Source organism: Orbicella faveolata, unplaced genomic scaffold (genome assembly GCF_042242905.1).
Source record: "Orbicella faveolata isolate gen_17 unplaced genomic scaffold, um_ofav_v1 contig_46, whole genome shotgun sequence".
Taxonomy (NCBI): Eukaryota; Metazoa; Cnidaria; class Anthozoa; order Scleractinia; family Merulinidae; genus Orbicella; species Orbicella faveolata.
This window is the reverse complement of record NW_028301576.1, coordinates 8,247,803-8,269,326: the sequence shown is the minus strand read 5'-3', so window position 1 is coordinate 8,269,326 and position 21,524 is coordinate 8,247,803. Positions and strand designations below refer to the sequence as shown.

General features: G+C 36.6%; 3 protein-coding genes across 5 annotated transcripts; 2 read left to right on the top strand and 1 right to left on the bottom strand.

The window, feature by feature from the left end:
* Positions 1–201: 201 nt before the first annotated feature.
* LOC149098231 (group XIIA secretory phospholipase A2-like) lies at positions 202–3,123 on the top strand. The gene is made up of 3 exons (XM_089277450.1): positions 202–408; positions 1,414–1,481; positions 2,749–3,123. Exons 1-3 carry the CDS (start codon positions 204–206, stop codon positions 3,070–3,072), a joined length of 597 nt encoding a protein of 198 aa, XP_089133576.1. The 5' UTR covers positions 202–203; the 3' UTR covers positions 3,073–3,123.
* Positions 2,069–20,759, bottom strand: LOC110050917 (cytochrome c oxidase assembly protein COX18, mitochondrial-like). 2 transcript variants are annotated; one of them, XM_089277448.1, is made up of 8 exons: positions 20,616–20,758; positions 18,235–18,425; positions 16,993–17,200; positions 14,524–14,674; positions 10,167–10,297; positions 5,476–5,583; positions 3,554–3,789; positions 2,069–3,008 (listed from the first exon to the last, which is right to left on the bottom strand). In XM_089277448.1, exons 1-7 carry the CDS (start codon positions 20,655–20,657, stop codon positions 3,577–3,579), a joined length of 1,044 nt encoding a protein of 347 aa, XP_089133574.1. In that variant the 5' UTR covers positions 20,658–20,758; the 3' UTR covers positions 2,069–3,008; positions 3,554–3,576. The 2 variants fall into 2 exon arrangements, with proteins under 2 accessions (XP_089133574.1, XP_089133575.1); XM_089277449.1 differs by lacking the exon at positions 5,476–5,583 and having other exon boundaries at positions 20,616–20,759.
* Positions 8,324–13,153, top strand: LOC110050891 (uncharacterized). 2 transcript variants are annotated; one of them, XM_089277447.1, is made up of 2 exons: positions 8,324–8,468; positions 10,811–13,153. In XM_089277447.1, the coding sequence occupies exon 2, from the start codon at positions 10,838–10,840 to the stop codon at positions 12,170–12,172; it is 1,335 nt and encodes a 444-aa protein (XP_089133573.1). In that variant the 5' UTR covers positions 8,324–8,468; positions 10,811–10,837; the 3' UTR covers positions 12,173–13,153. The 2 variants fall into 2 exon arrangements, with proteins under 2 accessions (XP_089133573.1, XP_020612524.2); XM_020756865.2 differs by having other exon boundaries at positions 8,324–8,473.
* Positions 20,760–21,524: the final 765 nt, after the last annotated feature.

Genomic DNA, 21,524 nt, shown 5'->3' with positions numbered 1-21,524 from the left:
TGGAACATCAAATATTGTATGCACATTCAAAATCCAGATTTACTCGCTGAACGAAAGATGAAAGGAAACACAACTAACAAGTATATTTTTGTTTTGTTTAAAAAAAAAATGCAATAAAAACAAAATTTGAATAAAATGCGCCAGCGATCAAACCCCTACCCTCCTCCCCTGGGGTGAACGAGTGAACGGTACTAGAATTTAACATGCGTTTAGTTTACAGCAGTGTCGGCGAAGTCGCGTGGAGAACGCTTGTTAACATGGTTCATTGGAAAATCTTCTCTTTTCTATTTATTGGTTACGTATTGGAAGCCGTAGTAGCAGCATCAGACAGCGGCAGTTTAGCGGATTTAGCGAAAATTCTCTCGCAATTGGCCGGTGGAGATAATTGTGTTTTTCGATGTCCGAAAGGTAAGCTTACGTATTCACCGATCGATTCTTCAACGATTTCTTTGTAAATAGCCTGCTTATCAACATATTAAGTACTTGTGGAGTTTTAAGGTTAGATTTGGGGACTCGTATGTCATAATTCTTCCTGTTTTTAAAATACAGGAACTACAAAGTATGAAGTGCTTACAATATAAACCCGAGTTGGGCTTGCGGCTTTCGTCTGTTAAACAAATAGACGAACGAGTGATTTGGTTGATTAACGATCTCCAAATTTCCCCGTGTAACTTAATTAATTTGATATTTTGACTCAGTGGATTTGTGATTTATCTCTAGTTTTCTTTGGGCTAATAAGTTTACGAACTTATCGAGTTGAACGTTATAAGATGCCAACATGCCACCCTAAAAAATAACTAAGATATTTTAAATTCAGCACAGCTGTGATTTTATAAATTACTTCGACTTTTTTCGGATCAAAGTAATGAACGAGCAAAACAACTAACCAAACAAGTCTGCTGTAATGTATTTTTTTCACAGCAGCTTGTATTTTAATCAGATGACTTGGTGGACTGTGATTGGTCACCTTAATGATTATTTGTTCACCTGCAATTTATGATGCCCCAAGAAAAATAATTAACTTATAAAACATCGTGTTCCACATTGCTAAATTTACCTTTTAGACCCTAAAATGTAACTTAATGTCTAATATAGCACAAGACAAGATATCAACACTTCTTTATAAATGTGTGGTTTCTGTTAATTGCTGCAGACTAACTATCATGTATTACAGCGAATTGCTCACATGACATCGTACAGGCCAGATTGGTATTACATTTTATTCCCAACAATAGAATATCTATCTTTTGGGAACTGTTTTTTTCTTAGGGAAATATTGCCTTTTGTTAGTCCCCAATGAAAGTGATTGATCAGCTCGGGCCTCTGGAGACACTGGTAACTAGGCAATACAACAAGACTCAAACCTCTCTGCCAGAATTGGCTTTGTTTTTAACAATTCTATTCTGCTTCTAGGGTATAAACCTCTTACTAATCCAAAACACAAGCCGTCAAGTGATGGATGTGGCTCCATGGGAATCAAGGTAGATATTAATATTATCCAATCTAGTTCCCAGAGCCCACGTGTCTTTTGGTCAGCGCCCAGACAAGGAGCTCTGGAATAATCAATTTCCAGACTCCAAGATTTTAGGAGTTTCAGTTTCACGGCGCATGCATGCCTTGGTTTATAACATGGCAATCTCGTTCCCAGAGCCCATGTGTCTTTTGGTCAGTGCCAACCAAAAGACACGTGGGCTCTGGGAACGAGATTGAATATTATCAGACTGTGCATTTAAAACTTCTTCAAAGGAGCTATTCATCACAGATGGCGAATCTTGAGAATAGAACTCAATTTTTTCAAGTTCATATATTTTGTAATCCACAATAGCATCCACCATTTTAAACAGCTATTTTGTACTAAGTGTAAATTGCATGTCAAACATTTCTGTAAACTAGATTGAAAATGGCCTTTCCTTCTATGAGATGCCTCTGCAGGGAATCATGGTTATCTGTAGTTGTACTCATAACGAACATCCAGTCCAGGATGATGAGTACAATTACCATCCAACGATTCCCTGCAGGCACATTTCATAGAGGGAAATATGGGGGCACAAGTACATGTAAGCACACCTCACTTTTTAGATCATTTTACTCATTCTGACAAACTAATAAAAAGACAATGCAAATCCTCTACATGCCTCACGACTAATGGAATTACTGTACAGAAAGTTCCCCTGTAGTCTCTTGGAATTGTTACATGAACGGATAAATTCACATACAAAAAAAAAAAATGATATCTCAAGGCTGGTCAAACATTTATTTAAAAGCCGGTTTACTAGTGTGTTGCCATGGTAATGATGGTAACTTTTATAATTTAGTTGGTGCGATGTCTTAAGGATTTTACCAACTTCATAAATGTAGATGTAGATGTAGATGTAGATGTAGATGTAGATGTAGATGAAGATAAATAAATTGTCATTAATTTGTCCAATTTGGAAAAAAATTATTACCTGCTTCTTTCTGGTACTGAATGTAAGAGGTTACAAATGTTAAAATTTAGACTTGCCCGGGCAAGACACCGAGACCCTTGTTTGAAAAGCAGAGACCAAGACTTGAATGACTGTAGACTAGGAAACAAATAAAACACAGAAAAGTAAGACTTTGTGACTCATAATAATGGCATCTGAGATAGTGATATCATAATATCAAAAGTTTCCAATACCAAGATTTTCTAATTGTATGTACTATTCCCACCCTATTCTGGATCCTGATACAATCTGAGAATTTCTTAACAATTAATTTTTACTTCAGCTTGACACAAGCAACTTTGCTGGATTTACAAGATGCTGCGACCTCCATGACATCTGTTATGACACATGCAACAATGACCGCACCCAGTGTGATGACGACTTTAAATCTTGTTTAGACAATGAGTGCCTCTTGACAGGACTTGGCAATCGATTGCCCAAGGAGCAATTGGATGCTTGTCAAACATCTGCAGACCTGATGTATTCAGGCACACTTGCTTTAGGGTGCGCAGCTTACAGAGAAGCCCAGCGTCACGCTTGTCACTGTAATGGCAGAACAATAACAAAGAAAGAAATGGAAGAGGTTGAAAGAGAGGAAGAATTATAACTCACTGAAAGCTTTAGGTGTATAAATATTTCAAATAAAATTGGAAAGTTAGATTTTTCAGTTGTTTATGGCTGTATCTAAAAAAATAACCCCTTGAACAATAATTAACAAAAAAACAGATTCCATGTTACCATGTGTCTGTTCTGTAATAGATCCTAAATGATGTCAAAATGTTAGGTAAGTGTGTCACTGACTTTCTTACAACTATTTGATGCCATCTGATCTATTACTGAACAGACGCACCACAGCATTGGAATCTACTTGTTTTATAAACTTATAAAGAAACAAAAATGAAATGTTAATGATGGCATCTAAGTCTGTCTTCCAATTAATTGTCAGTAAGAACCAATCAAAATGTGATTGTCAGTAATTTGACTTTGACTACTAACTGTACAATCAGTAGTTGATCATAAGTGTTTATCAGAGAATTCCATAATTATACAGAATGCTGTAGCAGAGGTCAAAATCACATACAACGTACCATCCAGGCACATTCTTGTGTCATCATTTGTCCCTTTTTGTTGTTCGGCCTTCTCTTTGAATCCTCCTGAATTCTTCTCCCTTTAGCTGCAGCAGGATCTTTAATTCCTGAATTGGCTGTTGACTCTCACTAGGGGTCTTTGGGATGCCTAGCTGACGGCGCACAGTGGGAAATTTCAAGGCAATATTCTGAGCCACGCCAAAGAAGGCAGAAACTGCCCAGTAAAGGCACATTGCCTGGAAATAAAGATTTATAACACACCATTTACTATTCAACATGTATGTAGCCTTAAAAACATTACACACTGTACAATTTCAAGGGCTGTCATTAAGGGCTGTGACCTGAACACCTGTTATGGCTGAGCATGCTTGATTGGCTCTTGATGTTATGGTGGGTGAACTTGCCTGCTGTCAAATAAATGGGATTCACTCATAAAGTAACAAGTTTGCTATGGGTGTGAAGATCAAGACTAAAGGTGAATTAAAACTTAGTGGCAGCCCTTTAATGCTTTTAATGCTTTAACTGGATGCCAGGGCTCAACTTTCAGGAAAAAAACTGGTCCCTAAGTTTTCAGATTTAGTCACCAGCAAAAGTATTTCAGTGAAAAGCGTGAAAAGTTAGTCTCCAGTGAAAAAAAAAATGGTTGCAATGTTGAGCTCTGGATACTCCTAAAACAGTAAAAACTGTCTAGGAGGTTGAAAGTTAATTAAAACTAAAATCAATATTTACAATAAATATAAAATCTAATTTAAATTTAGGAACACTCTAACCTAACTAGTAAGAGGACTAATATTCTAAATTTACAAAAAGAAAAAAGAAAAAATTCTAAATTTACACTTGGTCTAATAAAATCTAGTTTATATGTAATATATAAATAAATTATTTATCTTATTAACAAAACCTTAATAGTGTGTGATCGACTAATAGAAAAGTAATTGAATGAATGAATGAATTTACTAGATAAATCAATCAATCAATAAGATCACAATGACAAAATTAAACTCCAATTCAGTCAATCATATGCACTAGTTTTACCATACCAAACCTTAACTAAATTCTTTACAAAGAAGATCATTATAAAGCACAGCAGCTACATGTAGTGGGCTTCAACAGTCATGTTCTGCATTCCATTGAGTTTTCCAAGAGAAAGGCCCACCAGAAATGTACAAATTTTCATGAGTGTTTCTGTGGAGCTACAACTTAAATTGAATCTTGGAGAAAATGTTTTCTATTAGAATCTTTCAGAAAATACACTGGAAAAGAAAATAAATAATATAGAACTCATTCTTTGTGGTTATTAAAATGTTTTAGAAAATAGCCCAAATAAAATGTGCACACTGATTGGTTTAAAATTGTGTTTCTACAACTCAATAGAAACACAGGCCTAGCACAAGCTGCTGATGTGAACAATGGCGCAAGCAAAGAGAATTTACATTTTGATGATCAAAGTAAACAAGTTGTTTTTCTTTTTTTCTATGTGGTTTTTTCTAAAAGAAATAGAAAACATGTTCTCTATCAAGTAATAGAAACAATCGTGAAAGTTTGGGAGAGCTTGAAAAAGCTGTGAAAACACTAATGCCTAACAGCTTGAGATCCCACAGCCTTTCTGGTTCTCCCAAACTTTCACTCATATTTCTATAACTTTAGTTCTGACTTTCTATCAAGGTTAAGTATAAATCTACAAGTTTTCTTTTGCGAATGCTATTCTCTGATTGGCTACGCTACTCACTATCTATTTGTTAAGTAGATGGTGAGTAGCGTAGCAGTGTGCAGTTTTGAACAAAATGACAGCCACTTCTCGGTGTTTTCAAAGTGTCTGTGAAGAGGATTTAGATAAAGTTTTGAATGACTAGTAGATTTATATTAAAACAACTAGATTATTTGCTCCCGATTTCTATGCATCATTCAAAATGACAACTTACTGTTGGGACTTGTGAGGCAACAAAAATCATTCCCACTGAAACAAACCTCAGGGTATTGGTCACCATCTGGTGAAATGTTGTTGCCTCGTGTCGCCGCAGGGCGTTAAGCTGATGATCACAGAGTAATTAAAAAATTGAGACTCAGTTTAACTGTTACACAATAAGAGAAAAACAGATGCTACTGAGCACACTATAAATGTGCTCATAAACTTGTTCATTATGTACTTGGGCTACTTTTTAATTTTGTAATATTGATATGCCACCATAGCATTTCAATGCACTTTTAAAGTGCATTTAATTGAATTTCATAAATACATTAGCTGTAATGTATTGTAAAACTGCATTTTATTTGTATTTTACTATCTAGAAGTAATTATGTATTGTACATGACCCCACAAGCTTTCAGCTTTCATACAAATTATCGTGTATAAATAAAGGCAACCTACCTACCTAACCTACATGTACCTAACCTACCAAGATCAAATAAACAATAAAAAAAACTTGAAAAAATGATGACGTAAAAAAGGTTATGGGGATACACATTTCACTTTGCAGAAGAAAACATTAAATTTTGTATCCACTCTGCATCTCAAACTTTGTAAAAAAAATAATTAATACTTGTTTTGAGGTGCTCCTATGGAAACTTGAGCACATTTCAATTTGCTGTTCTTTCTCTCCAGGGCTTGGTTTTGTTGTTTCATAATTTAATAGTCAACTTGAGTGGCTGAAAACCATATCACTGATGACTTTATCTAAAAGTTGGATCTAAAAGTTGGATGCAAGAAATTTGTTACTTGGTTGTCAACAGTCTGTACAGGGTTTAATTGCACAGTGTTGAACAATTTTGTTTTAGTTCTGAAGGTTAAAAGACAATAAATTGCAAAGCTTTGAAGTTTAACAGTGACAACAAAATAACCCAAGATTATATAAGCAATACAAAGGGAAACTTTTAACAATCACTTGTGACTTTTGGGAAACAGAATTTACAATAACATCTTAAGTAACATGGTTGCCACAGATATCACTTTTCAAAATTCCCTGACTTTTTCCTCAGTGATAAAAATAAGATATCCCTGAACAAATAAATACAAAATGTCAGATATAGTCACATCTTCTGTCCTCAACTTACAGCTGCCCTTCTCTTGTTCATTAAAACTGATAAGTTTTCAACAAATTTTTCTTCTTTATAATTAAATTTATCACTGAGACCACAGTGATCCAAAACGTTTCTTCCAGCCTTCAATGGCATTAAATCAGCTATGTTATATTATTTCATTTTCCCTGACTTTTCTTCAAAATTTCAATTTTCTCTGACTCAAAATAAAATTCCCTGACTTTTCCCTGACCTTGAAGAATTATTTTTTCCCCTGACCATTTCCTGACTTGTGGTTTACAACCCTCTCTCATTCCTCATCATGCCCCACAGGAGACTTAAGGCCATGCTTTACAACCCTGCTTTAGTTAATTGAAAGATGTCTCAACAATCACCAAACCTGCTGTTCAAAGAACTGGTGACAGACACCTGTTGTCTCAGTTGGCAGGTTTACTTTTTGTCAGCAACATACAAACATTTCAAACTCTTAAGTCTTTTTAATTTCAACCTCAACCTCAACATGCCCACCTCGTTTTAGACTGATCAATTTTCAAGTGATTTTTCTGCTTTGCCTCTATTAACCCCTTTTGTGAAAACTAAACATTTAAAACCAAGTTTGAAAAAGTTTAAAAACAAAAAGTGAAATTCAAAGACAATAACAACATATTATGTCAATTGATGCAGTGCTGGGCTTATTCAGAACTTTTGTCTGTGGATGAATCCTTTGTGAGTGGCTGTTCAGATGAAAATGTGTTAAGTTCTGAGATTCACTTACATGTACTGTAATTATGCATGGCTAAAAATCCTACTTGTGGATTTGTTATACAGTCAGGCATTTCAGCTCAATAAACCCATATTTATACAAGGTATACATGTATCCACAAAACATTATAATTATACATGTAATAAACAATATTGACATAAACTAGATGCAAGACTTCCCGACAGTTCAGCTATACTAAAAACAATGCTTTGCACAATATTCTTGGTTATCGGCCTGTCAGTCTCAATAAATGTAATTTGAAAAATTCTCCTTGGCAATCAATTTGCTTGTGTGGTTGTGAGAATGTGCTGATTAATTTTAGCAATCATCATACAGTGAAATAGTAACATCACCCTCCTAGCTCATGCTTTTCCTTATTCTCAACACCTGTCTGCTTATCGATGTATGGATAATGTTATGAGAAATAAGCTATTGAACACTTGAAAATTAAAGTGAGATGGTTTGCAACAAAAAACAGATTTAAAAAAATTAAAGCTCTGATTATAAATGGATTTTGTGATTTTTTTAGAAAACAAAATTTATAAGATCACCAGCCAATATTTAAGATACATTTATTTTAATCTGAAAATGGAAACAGCACATTTCTGTCAAAACAACAACATGGCTTCAAACTCAGTCAGCAGAATGAACAACCATGAGATGTCCAACAGGTGACCAACACCTGTTATTCTGTCAGCTTTATTTTGGCAATATCCTAATTGGAAATTCCTGTCTGAACAAACCCAAACACCAAATATCTTACAGTACATTCCATTTCCCTTCATGCCTCTTAACAATTTGCACAACATTTTGAACTACAGTGAAATAAAAAAAAGCAGTTCTGTGAATTTCAGAAGTTTTGTTTCGTGTTTCACTGCCCAAAAGGAACAGTTTTTCCCTTAAGGCTGCCACACCCTAACTCCACCCTGTATATTCAGATGTAAACAATAATTAAAGCAAGCTTCACACAAAATGAAGTAAACTGAACACAATAGGGCTTCCACACCCTTGAGCAAATAACACACCTATAAAAGGTTGGGGTGTTTATACAACAAAACAGTTATTGCATGCCTGACACTGTGGAGAGAAATGCTGAGGAAGGGATAGCACTTGGGTACCACTAAAAGACTTTCTGAGGTTCAGTAAGTAAAGATGACTTTAGCTGTCCATTTTTATAATTATTCATGACTTGTATTCCACGCTTTCTAGTTTTAATATTGTGGCAAATGCGAGAGGCTCAACAAAAGACAACAGAACATTACAATACTGAACTGAGGATTGGAAGTAAATTTAGGATTGAGATTCTTTCAAAACACTGAAACTCAATTAAAAATCTTTTGTTCCAAAACATGCTTGAATTATATATATCATAATTTATAACTATAATATACTAATAACTCCATTTAGAAACTGAACCATCAGAAGGCTTAGCAATGAAGCTGCACGACTGTACATGTTTATAAATAGCACATCGTGAAAACAGTAATTTTCTGATGAATCTTAAAGTGACAGTGGTGATGGATATTTTACTATTGGTTTAGTTGTTCAATGGCAAAGCAAACCCCAACCTTATCAGAACATTGAACAGTTACTACTGAATACATGAATACTGAATACATAACTTGAATTAGAGTTTGACTGAGCTGAACAACTCTGAGTTAAACCAGATCCTATCAGTGAATCCATTTTAAGCAGCATGTTTAAAGTGATGGCTAGAATGAACTACTTTTCAAAACAATTAAGTTGGTTTTTCATTTAAATATATATATATATATTTTTTGCAGCAGTGACTGTTTAACTATTGAAACAAAGTACTTCCTAGGCTCCTACAATAACCAACAACATAGAGTATTTTTTTAAATTTTATTTTATTGTTTGTTTGTTCAGAGATATTAGCACTCTTGCGCTATACTGAAATCTGAAGGAAAATAAAGTTGTACATGCATATGTATGTATGTAACAAAGGCAAGGAGGCATTGGAATTATTTTGATTTTGATTTTGGACTACTTGTTTGAATGCACGCTTACCTCCAGTCATCAAAACATTACCAAAATTGTTGTTATTAACTCACTAAATATAACCATTACCAAGGGTTGATGATTAACTGTGGCTATCTTTCACAGTGCTCAACATATTAATTTGAAAAGTATGTTAATATGTACTAATTAATATATAAGTGAAAGCGGTTTTCTTGAGCCTCGAAAAGAAAGAAGATTGGCTTAAACACTTGTGCCACTTTTTCATCCAGTCAGGATTGAAATCAAGACCAATCATGATGGGTCATAAACGTTTGTCCTACGCTTTTCCTCAGCTAGAGTGTATACAGAAAAAACCTGCATAAAAGAACACATGGATTAAGAACACTCAGGCTGAAATTTGGTCAAAAAGGTACCATTACATAAGAACACATTCAGCCTGAAAGATGAAAATTGTTCTTATATAACCTACTAGAGTACAGTACTAAGTAGATCAATATATGTGTCATCCATTAATTAATTAAAATGTTGTGCTTGCACATTGATTTCATCTGTTGGTAGTCTATGCAGTATTTAAGAACACCTTAAGACCATTTTCAGGCTGATTTTGCAGAAGACACCTGATATATAAGAACAACATCAGCCTGAAACCCCAAAACATGTGTTCTTTTATGCGGGTTTTAACTTTACCTCTACCGTGTCTTTTGATTGGTTCACTGGACAAACTGTCTGTGGGTTCTTGATTGGCCAAAGTTATTACAGAAAACATTGGTGTTGATTTTACGACACCCAATTGAAAACCGCTCTATGTGTGATAATTGGCATGATCACAGGCATATGTCTTGAAAATAGACTGACCTCAATATTCAGGAGATTAAAAATACCAACAGCAAAGGGCAAAATAAGAGTGGGATCAGCTATGGTGAGGTTTGAAAACCAAAGAGTGCCCTCGGTTGTCATCTCTGGGCAGGGAAGTATCTTTTCAGCACCTGGAATGATTAAAGCAAGTATATTCATTTGTAAGACACTTTTAAGTCTCTGATGCTGTTAATGTCACTTAAATTTGACTTTTTCACATGGTATATGTTCTTCAGACTATCTAACAGCACTTTGGAATCTTATTTTGAAAACTGTATATTTGTTAGCACATTTTACTTTGATCAATGGCATTTCTACACTGTAGTCCATAGTAAGCCTCTTTTCTTTTCTTTTTTTAAAAAAACAAAAGTTTGTAAACTTGTTATCTTTTGTAAGTCAGTGTGGAGATTTAAATTGGAGAGAGAAATAAATTCCTCATGGAACTCTGTTTGGAGAAAACATAGTGCAAAAACAAAAAAAAAAACAAAAAAAAACAGGAAAATCTTGAAGATACATGTGAAAAGATCTTTTTTAATTTAAAAAGAGGACTAAAATGAAATGGAAGGTAATATCAAAATGTTACCTAATATTAACTTTTATTTTAAATTATTAACCAATGAAACTACTATTTCAATTAATCACAGATTCCAAACATTCTCTAACTACTACCAATGGCTGCAGGCCCAAGCTTCCCAACTTACAAATGGTGGGAAACTGATGACAAGACCAAACGCCTCTACACTGAGTTACTGGCTGAGAAGCTCTCTAGTCCAAGAAAAACAGGAACATCGACACTCAGTAGAAAGCCTTCTAATGGAAAAGATGCTAAAACTCGGTTAACTTCATCTCCAAAACGAGACACCTCCAAAGTTATTGCTAACCCTGAGGAAGGAGGTTCCAGGAAGAGTAAGCCAGAGAAAGGTGAAACAGAAGACAACCATGGAAAGTACACTTTTGAGACTATCACTATTGACACATTGGCTAAGTATGAATATATTAAGAGTCCAAGAAAGCGAGCTGCCACCACAATACCAGTGAGCTTCTTCGAGTCAACTGAGAAGGCAGATTGCACAGATGTTGATGTAACAGCTAAAGGTAGTTACAAGGATAATAAAGAACTTATTGACAAGTTCTTGCCACCAATAGATGAATCTAAGGAAGACACCACTGCTGCATCATCCAATGGGCACTACCTTATTTCTCAGAGGTTGAGCTCAGCGAAGAAAGACTTGCAGGGATTGAAGACTGTGCCCGATGAAAAAGGGACTAACAGTAAAGTAGCGCCAGTAAAGAAGGCTTCACGTGCTAAACTGGCAGAAATTCCTGAATATACATCCTCAGAATCAAGTGAGAGTTCAGCAGATGAAACAGTGCTCTTGGGAATGGCAAGTAGTATGAAGAAGTCCCAGACACTTCCCAAGCCAAAAGAAGCCCCTGATAACAAGTGCACTCAATTAGATAAAACAGATAAACCTTTGAAGATCGAGGAGCTTACTGCAAAGTATCAGTTTTTGTCTGATGAAGTTGCACAGCTGGAATTCAAAATGTTTGAGTTCTCTGATGACATTAAAAAGTTGAAACAAGCCATGGGATTCAAGACAGAAGTCAAGAGAGAAGATTCCAAGAAGGAGACAACAGACACCAAGGGAGACATTAGTGGGGGGAAAACAAATGATTATGGAATTACTCGTCAAAAGAGCTTCACGTATGCAGACAAATTTAACAGCAAGGCAATGTTGATGAAACAGCAAGCTTCGCCAAGCAAGATGTTAGCTGTTAAACCTGGTGGGTTGCTTGCAGCAAAAATTTCGATGGAATGTACAGGCAAAGAGGATGCGATGGCAGAATTGAAGAAGAATGGTGCATTAAGTGAAATCATCAACAAAATAAAAGAACAGGAATTTTCTGAAGATGAAATTCAAGAAATCTTGAGATGTGCTAAAGACAAGTATGTTGATAAGCCAAACTATCTCCAGGAAATGGGCTATGGCCGGAAGAACGACTAAGGTTTAATTAATTACAGACTGAAGCACAAATCTACAACAAGGGTTTTAACACAAGTTTAATTAAGAAGGATTTGTTGACAGCTAACCACAAAAACATTTTTGAGTTTCAGCACTCAATACATGCATGATATGACAAAATGTGTGGCCAGAGCAGCTCAAAACAAAGTCCTTTTATTTAATTGCTCTGATAATCATGGAAAGAAGCCATGGATTTGAGCAAAGAAAAGGAAATATTTAGAGAGAGCAAACAGAAGCAGAGATTTGAGACAAAATGCATGCAAAGAGCTGAATGACAAGTACACTGTAGATGGAAACTGTTGGTGGAAGGCTGCTGAAAGATAATAGGAATTACTGTACTGCTAGCTAAAGAGAGATGCTGGGCAGGAATGAGGGAAGATCATGTCACTAGCAGAGAGGACAGTGAAATATAATGAAATTACTACTAACAGGAAAAGAAAATATCAAAGAATGGACTCGTAAGTTAATTAAATGCAAAACATTTGTTTGGCAAAACAGCAATCGGTATTAAAATAACTTTAACATGGAGACATATGGTCCAGTAAAGAAAAAAGAATCTAAGAAGGAGAATAGGTGAGCTACAGTTTTAATTAGTATACTAACTGAACTTAACTGCAGATATATGGTATTTAATGAGATATCATATAAAAGAAAAATTTCACTATGTGTCAAAAGTATTCTAAGCTTCTCTCTTTTTTGATATGAAAATGTCACACTGTTTTTGGAGATCAAGAGATGAAAGTAATGTGTTTGCAGCATATTGGATTGTGGTATAAAGACATCCATTCACAAGTGAAAGTGTAAGGCAATTCTAAGCAAAAATCTGGATGTTTTTCCCTCTATTTAGAAATTATTGGATTTATAAGACTAAACAACTGTCAAGACACATTTTATGCTAATAAATTATTTAATAATTTAATAATAATGGTAATATTGAAAATAAAATGGTGGCAAAAGACAGAATCCTGGTGTTGATTATTTTGTTCAATACCTAAGTTTCTTTCCACATTTTTATGTTAAAAGTTTGACCAGACATTAGGAATTATTAAAACCATTTTTAAAAAATGCTCCATCAAGCCAAACATTTCTGTTTGCCGACATACAAGGAACATCTTCTCAATCTGAGGCAGATGCAGGATTTTGGAGAAGGGTTTAGAGATACAGACCACTGAAGGCAGGCAACTGTAGGAGGGTCTGGGACCTTTCTCCCCAGGAAAATTTTTAAAACTGAGGTCCTCAGAAATAGGATTTCTGGCACTCTGAGACCAAGTCAGCATGTTATAATGTCTCACTTTTTTTTAATTTAGGGGGGTTCGACTGAACCCCCCTAATCCACCCTAGATCTGCCCATGTCAATACTTGTTTAATATTTTTCAGATTCTCACAGTTAATTATTGACAAACTGTCTTGTTACATGTAACTTAATTTTCCAAGCAGAAGCATATCACCTCGTCGAGGTGATATGCTTCTGTTCCAAGTTAATGGTTATCTTATATATAAATTTTAAAAACGCCATACTATACACTGGTTGTCTCTGCAGCACAAAATACTCTATATCACTACATATAATAAGTTGACAGACTATCAGTTTTCAAATCTCCATTACCTCATCTTTGATGAGTATATGCAAAGGCCACAGAATTAACTGTGCTGATACAACATCTTGAAGTTAAATGAACACAGCTCTGGAAAGGGCACAACCCTCAACTAACCAATTTTTACATGCCTTCAAATACGTGTACAAGTACTGTAAGTAAAGAAATTCCAAGTCAAGGATTGGCCATTTTAGCTATGGGAGACAACTACCGGTAAAACCATGCCCAGTGGTGAAAAGCAATGCATGTACATGAACCAGTATATAGCTGACAAAAATGGTATCTTTTAAACACATAATTACATGTCAATGAAAACTAATTAATTTGAACATGGAGCCTCAAGTTAAACCTCAAATTCCATATCTGATATCTCTAACCCACGTCATTCCCATTACTTTAAACACTAAGTACTACACGTACACTTCACAATAAATTGTTCTTGATTTAGCGTTCCCCATCGCACATATACATGTATCAACCACCATTATTGTAGAAACTACTATCACTGCGTGTACACCATGGCAAGTGTTTTTATTAGTAAATATAGACTACCAGTAGTCCCTCTTTCACTTAGTCCATTGAGCAAGACGCAAAAGAAAACTGTGAGAAAAAATGGCTGCGCAAGATCCTGGGTTGGCCATTTTTTCTTGCGGTTTTCTTTCACAACTCGCTCAATGGACTAAGCAAAAAAGGGACTACTCATAGTCTATAGTAAATAATGTGCAATATAGTTCTTACCTTCATTGTTTTGCCATGGAAAAAATCCAGTCAGGTTTCTGATTGATAAGGAGAGGAAGAACCATAGTGGAAGTTGGGTCAATGGCAAAATATAAAGCTTCATTGGAGTGAGGCCCTCAGATTTGTAGTAATTATAAATCAGCTTTCTTTGCTAAAACAAAAGAATTATTAATAATAAATAATTTTTTCGAGTACGAGGTTGGTGACATTTGACATTACCGCACAACACCTGCTGGAGATACAGAGTTACAATTTGATTATCATGGTTATCATGGTGGACTCCAGATCAAGGGTCCAGGTTTGCGCTCTGGCTGAGGTAGACTGTAGTTGCACTCATTCCATTGGGTAATTACCCTGACATAACAGCAGGTAACATGCTTCCCATTCAGGTGGAGGAAGGATGTGGAGAAAAAGAAAATGAATACTTGCTACAGGGAGAAAAAGCCCCCACTGACAGGGTAGGCCAATGGTTTGACAGTAACTTGTACTGAAGGTTTTTGGCAGAATAATTAGAAGCCCTAGATAATTCACTATTCTCATCAAAGAACGTTTTGGCTGCTCGTGAAGTGTGCTTAGGGTCATTGTCCTGCATGAAGCGGTGATCCGGGAGCTGCGCGTTGATGAAAGGCACCAGATAGCTTTTAAGGATATCGCAGTAAAGGTCAGCGGCCATGATTCCTTCGAAGATGCAAATTTTCGTCCCACCTTGTCTGCTTATTCCAGCCCAAACGTGTAATTTCAGCGGGTGCTTCGGTTTAGGCTTTCTTCTTGCAGGTTCGCCGACTTTCCTGTAACATGTACGGCGAAATTGTTCAAGGGAGACTGAGCATTCATCAGTAAAAATGACGTTGTCAAAAGTATCGCCGGTCTCTAAAACTTTCTGGGCGAACTCTAAGCGTTTGACTTTGTTCGCATCTCTAATCAGCTGAGAGTATCTCGTTCGTTGAAGAGTCCAGCCCTGCTGTTTTCGGGATCTCCGCACTGTTGATGGATGGACCACAACTCCACGTCTGGCTAACTTCTTTTGGATCGCGCAGCTGGTTGTTTCATCATCCTTCCGCATCTGATCTTCTATAAATGCTCTGGCTTCAGCATTTAACTTTCTGGGTCTTCCAGTACTCGTTCCTTTCTTCATGGATCCCGTGAGTTTCAGTTTCTTGATTATACGCGTGACCGTTGCGAAACTGACTTTCAAATCTTCTCCTTTTAACACCTTAAACATCTCCACTGGATGAAGATTTTGTCGATAAAGAGACTCAATTCGAGTACGCGTGTAGTTTGATACGGTGGGCATGATTGCTCAGGAGTAACTGACGATCGATCTTTGAATGTATGGATATAAACAATGGTTGCCATGTTTACGCGACCATTTGCATCACACTGTGAGTATGGAGATGAAGTCTCAGGAGAGTTAATGAACTGGGTAAGTTTGAATTTTTAAATACAGAGGGATGTTTACATCTGTTTTCGAACATTGTTCATAGAGCGAATTTTCGTGCGACTTTTCGCCGCGCTGCGAACTCTTTCTCTCGAAAGTTCGTTACTCTCAACGATATTTCGCGTGAATATTCGCGCGGTCTTGCGAAGAAGAGCCCGAATTATCGTTTTGATTAAAACAATAGACCTTTCGAAAATTCGTCGAACTTCGTACGAAAAATCGTTTCACTCGAAATTTCTTTAAATTTCATCGAAAAGCACTGAAAAGTCGCGAAAAGTAGCGAATTTCGTTTGCATTCTTTTTGCACAGTACTGTATTTGATTCCTGGATATCAGCAGGCTCAATTAAGCCCAAATTGGGCGGTCACAGTGTCTGCATCATGCATGTGACTGCACCATGTAATTAATTTTAACAGAGTGAGCATCTAGTATGTAACAGGACAGTAGAGTCTGTGTATGTGTCATAATTTATTGTGCATGCCATTTTTTTTTGCACAGATGGACTTGGATAAGTTCCTTTCTTGTGTTTCTTGGTCAGAAACAAACTCAATTATTATAAATTTTACCCATTACCTGATGATGTTAATAATTATTTTATAGTTATAGATTAATGGCTATACAGAGTATCAAATTTTGTTATTATAGATGGTTTTGATTAACAGGTAACAGGACTATGCATGTTCCTATATTTCTGTCTGTAGATAAAGTCTGCACAGGAGCCAAGTGGCCCACCAGGCCAGCGCTTACATGTACATGCATGTATCTCTGGTTTGTGTAGCATGAAGTGACTATCTGTAATGACTATTAATTAAATTTAATTTGTTTAAATTAATTTATTATTAGAAACAAATTAAACTTCAGCAATATGGTCATCTTAAGTTACTGATGATTACGGGCTGAATGAAACTTCACTCACTCCTATTACATGTACTATTTATCTTTTCTCACTAATTCATTAACATCAAAATTATTACAAGGCTATTATTTTTTTGATTCAACATTTTCAAGAGACACTAAATGTACAGCACTTACTTCTTTTCTGAACTTTCTATGTGCCTCCTCAGCTGATAGATTCATCCTTCGGCCCTCTCCAGCCACTCTCACTTTCAAAGCCTCAGTCATCATCTGAAGTGTCGGTTGGGATAGTTCAATTGTAGTAAGGAGTTTGTTTTGGTGAACTGCCAAGGGAACCGTCACAATACTTCTTAAAACAACCGTGGAACCAACAATGACTGCCCACCTAACAGGGTGATCAATGTACAGTCAACAGTGCATACAAATGCATAAGATTTTGTTCTCCTTTCTTTTTACTTAGTAACTGAATCCAGTGATTTAAAGCTTTCAGATTTCTGTCCTTCTTTGCTTTTATTTACTTCAATAAAGGTAGAGTCTGCATACGAGCCAAGAGGCCCATCAGCCGGGGAGGGAGGGGGGAAGCGGGGGAGGACTGCGTTATGTGGGCTATATAGGTATGTGTGGCCCCAAAGGGTAGAGTTTTTTAGCTGTTTTGGTCATAAATAGGGTATCGATTTTGGCCATTTTGGTTAGAAATTGGGTATGGTTTTAGCACTCTAGTCTTGAATTGGGTATGTTTCTTCGAAGAAGCTAGTTTTTTATCATTATCAATAAGACCGTCAACAAAAGCCCTTCATAACTTATGTTTGGAGCAACTGTGTCAGCCACAACGGTCATAAAATTAATAGGCTATCAAATTTGTGGTCAGCTCATAAATAGGGTAGCAAAAAAATGCAGATTTTGGTCATAAATAGAGTAAGGGTTTTGGAAAGTGGTCTGGACACCCACTCAACATTTCTGGAAGTACCCCCCACCCCCCCCCCCCCCCCCCAAACCCCACCTCTCTCCTGGGCCCATCAGGCCAGAACTTATCCCAGTTTCTGTGGCATGAAACAACTAGGAGTATTTCTATTCCCCACTAGATGGGCATGGTATGCTAGTCCATCACAGGGTTACCTCCGACATTAACTTCCGGTATCCATTTATACAGCTGGGTGGAAAGAGGCATTATGAGAGTAAAGTATCTTGCCCAAGAACACAACACAAGTCAGTGTCCCAGGTGAGGGCTCGACCGTGGACCGCTTGATCCAGAATCAAACGCACTAACCATGAGGCCACTATACTGTACCTTCCTCATTAAATAAACCATTAATAAAGCTTTTAAATTGTATGGAGTGAGGTTAGGGAACCAGTGAGCTAACTTAAAATATCTTATGACTTCAGATGCATAAGCTGAATTACTGCGGTAGATGTACAAACCATGGAAGATGACTCCATGAATGAACTGTCTCTAAGAATACTTGAAGGGCATAAATTGGTGGTAAATCCGGTGAAAATATATAATAAGCAGATGATACCCAATTGCTACTGTGTCTCTTGTGCTGCTGTGAACAGAGTAAAGGTACAGCAGACAGCTGAGGGTGACAGGGAAATCTCAAGGGATTTAAAGCCTGCAAAAGAATAGCAAGCTTACAGACATTTCTTCTAATGACTTCAATTTATTTAATTAAAAACATAACAAAAACCTCAGCTAGACAACAACAACAATAAATATTGGCAGACTGAAAGTATACCCATGTTTGCACGATGTTTACTGTACACACCCTTATTGTCAACAGTTTTTACTAAAGTTTTTACTGAAACCAATCTTGGAAACTATTTACTACAAAACAATCATCCCAAGTGTTTTGTATGGTGTTGTAGTCTGGGGGTCTTGTTCTTCAGCCTTGATAGATGATATCGATTGCATTCATTTAACAGCAACAAGAATTATTTACAATCTACCCCATAACATCCACAGTCATGACATCATGAAGGCTCCACACTGGAACTCTATTGTTTCGTTTTACATTAAGAGACTTTTAGTTATTACGTAAAATATTTAGCATGGAAGTAGTATCGAACCCCTAAATGACTTAATAACGAAGCCTGAGACTACTTATAATTTTAGAAAGTCCTTAAATGTTGAGGTTCATAGACCAAGAACAGAAGCGGGAAGATCTCCCTTTAAACATAGAGCTGCACTATCCTGGAACCTCCTTCCTGATGACATCAAGAACTGTTCAAACCTGACCTCTTTCAATAGAAAACTTAAGGAAAATAAGAGAATTCTAAAATCTATCAGTTTTGCTAAAGCTTCTTGCAGCATTTCCAACAAATCTTTCGACTTTAAATATTTTTAATATTTTGAATATTTTAAATGTTGACTTTTGAATATTTATCTATTTCAGCTATCATTATTTTTTCATCCATTACCATTTAATATTTAGATGTATATTAATTAATCATTTTAGATAGTGCAGGTCCACATCAGGACTTAATGTCTTGCCAGTTCCCCAACCTGCTTAACCAAATAAATTCTGTATGTATGTATGTATGTATGTATGTATGTATGTATGTATGTATGTATGTATGTATGTATGTAACTTCAGAGAGGTTCAGGTCTAACGAGTAATCATCATTTTATTGCTCGTGAGACCTGAACTTCTCTGAAGTTATAGCTGATACTCCTCAATTGATTGAGTTGAGCGCTCTATAAAATACATTCTACTCAGAATATGTATGTATGCATGCATGTATGTATGTATGTATGATTTAACCAGGCGAATCATGTACAGCAATTGGTATCGTGTTTATATTTCACACAGAACCAAGTGAATTATGATCATTTATTTTTTTCTCAAGCATCTGAGCGAGCCGGAATCCCAAATCCTCGAATTTGATTGGTTAATCATCCGCACGTGACCAGTCCAGCTTGTTACGATACGGTCCACAGGTCGGATTTTCTACCCTCTGCCTAAATTTCACCCCTAAAAGTTAGCGGTAATTGTCAATCTTTTCCCTTTTTTACATATCCATCGACGATTAGTCACACTCTGTTTATCTCCGTTCACTTTAAAATGGCAAGGAAAGTCACTGTAAGTAAATTCAATTGAGCATTTTAAAGTTGTGAGAGTTTGCTTGGTTGTTTGTAGCTTGGCGCTGTAATGGTGCATAATCCTGTGTTTCTCTCGCCGTAAAATTTGAGTCAATATCAGTTGAGGTTACCTCTCTGATCATTGCTGTATTTTGGAGGATTTCTGTGGAATACACTTAACAAATTCCCTCGCTTTCTGCTATTCAATTTACGGTAGAAAAGTCTGATTTCAAGTGATTTTAAAAGCAACGACTGACAGTTGTAGTAAAACTTCACACTTCGCAAGACATTTCACACCGCAAAAACAATTCTGGAGAACTTAACTAGTGAAATAAATGCAACTAACATAAAGAAGTTCGAAAAAAATCTGTTCTTTAATACATCTTTCTTTGTCTACTATCTGAGTTACTCGCTCGTTGCGAAGAGCTTCTTACAAATCGTTAGCTAGTAAACGACGCGGAAGCCAATTCAATGGCAAAGTTGCGTAAACAAACCTATTCGTAATCTGTAAACCAATTTACCGCAGGAAAAAAAATAAACTGTTATTTGCCGGCTTAGAGTCGGTCCGTAGAGTGAAAAACTGTGACCTCGGGCTTGAAAATGCTGCCCTGGGCCTGCGGCCTCGGGCAGCATTTTCAAGACCTCGGTCACAGTTTTTCACTATACGGACCTCCCAACCGACAAATAGCATATATATACTCATACTAAATTAGGTTAAACTTACCAAATGGTTCAGGCGCCTCAAGGGCAGTCGTAGATAAATCATATTGCATTTATCACCAGCAGTTTATTACTTTCTTCTGGCTATCTTCTCCGCCATCTTGTACAGTTTTCTCCGTACAGCGGAGGTAAATGCAGGCGCGGCTGCGTGCCTTTATTTCGTTCCCAGTTTCTGAGCTGTTAGGCGGGAGGGGATGCAATGGGAAGTGTCCTTTTGAATAGTTATATGTGGGGTTTAGTTAGATTACTGTGAATCCCTAGCAAAAGAGATTCAGCGGGGAGAGGTGTCCAGTGTGGGGTCTGTCCGTCCAGCCTGGCAGCTAGGCTCAGGCCCCGTCCACACTACTATACTACGGAGGGATTTGAAAGCGGAGGTTTCACTACGCATCAAATGTTTTCCGTCCACTCTACGCCGGAGAAATCGGAAAACGCAACAATCACCGTTTGAATTTGTGTTTGAGCAAAATAAGCTTTGTTTTCAAAATGCAAATTGCAAGTAATTGTATTTTCTGTAAGGAACTGTATTGAGTATTGTATTGCCAGCATAAGTGACCCGTATTGTAAGTAACGTAAGTATTGTAGAACTGTGTTTTGTAAATTAAAATTATTAAAAAAAAAAAAAAAAAAAAAAAATGGTTTCCGTCCACACTGAGAGGCAAAGCCGGCGTTTTCAAATTTCTCCGGTTTGAAGAGCGTTTTCGAAAACTTCGTTTTAGTGTGGATGGCAGGCCTAGCCGGAGAAATAAAGCTGCGTTTTCAAATTCCTCTGGCGCAGTGTGGACGGAGCCTGACACAATATCAGCAAAGAAAATTGAATGAGCATGCTTGTTCGTTTCTCTTGTTTGTGGCCATTCTATCAAGCTAAATTCTTATGATCGAAAGTAGCCCACCAATGCAATGCGAACGAAACCTG

What these genes read in the sequence shown, in the direction of transcription:
- LOC149098231 (XM_089277450.1), top strand. Translation starts at nt 204, where the DNA reads ATGCGTTTAGTTTACAGCAGTGTCGGCGAAGTCGCGTGGAGAACGCTT. An exon ending in TGTTTTTCGATGTCCGAAAG is followed by an intron (nt 409 to 1,413) that starts GTAAGCTTACGT and finishes TTCTGCTTCTAG; the next exon opens with GGTATAAACCTCTTACTAAT. An exon ending in GTGGCTCCATGGGAATCAAG is followed by an intron (nt 1,482 to 2,748) that starts GTAGATATTAAT and finishes TTTTTACTTCAG; the next exon opens with CTTGACACAAGCAACTTTGC.
- LOC110050891 (XM_089277447.1), top strand. Translation starts at nt 10,838, where the DNA reads ATGGCTGCAGGCCCAAGCTTCCCAACTTACAAATGGTGGGAAACTGAT.
- LOC110050917 (XM_089277448.1), bottom strand. Translation starts at nt 20,657, where the DNA reads ATGATTTATCTACGACTGCCCTTGAGGCGCCTGAACCATTTG. An exon ending in TCCATGGCAAAACAATGAAG is followed by an intron (nt 10,298 to 14,523) that starts GTAAGAACTATA and finishes TAATCATTCCAG; the next exon opens with GTGCTGAAAAGATACTTCCC. An exon ending in TTGCCTCACAAGTCCCAACA is followed by an intron (nt 3,790 to 5,475) that starts GTAAGTTGTCAT and finishes CTTTATTTCCAG; the next exon opens with GCAATGTGCCTTTACTGGGC.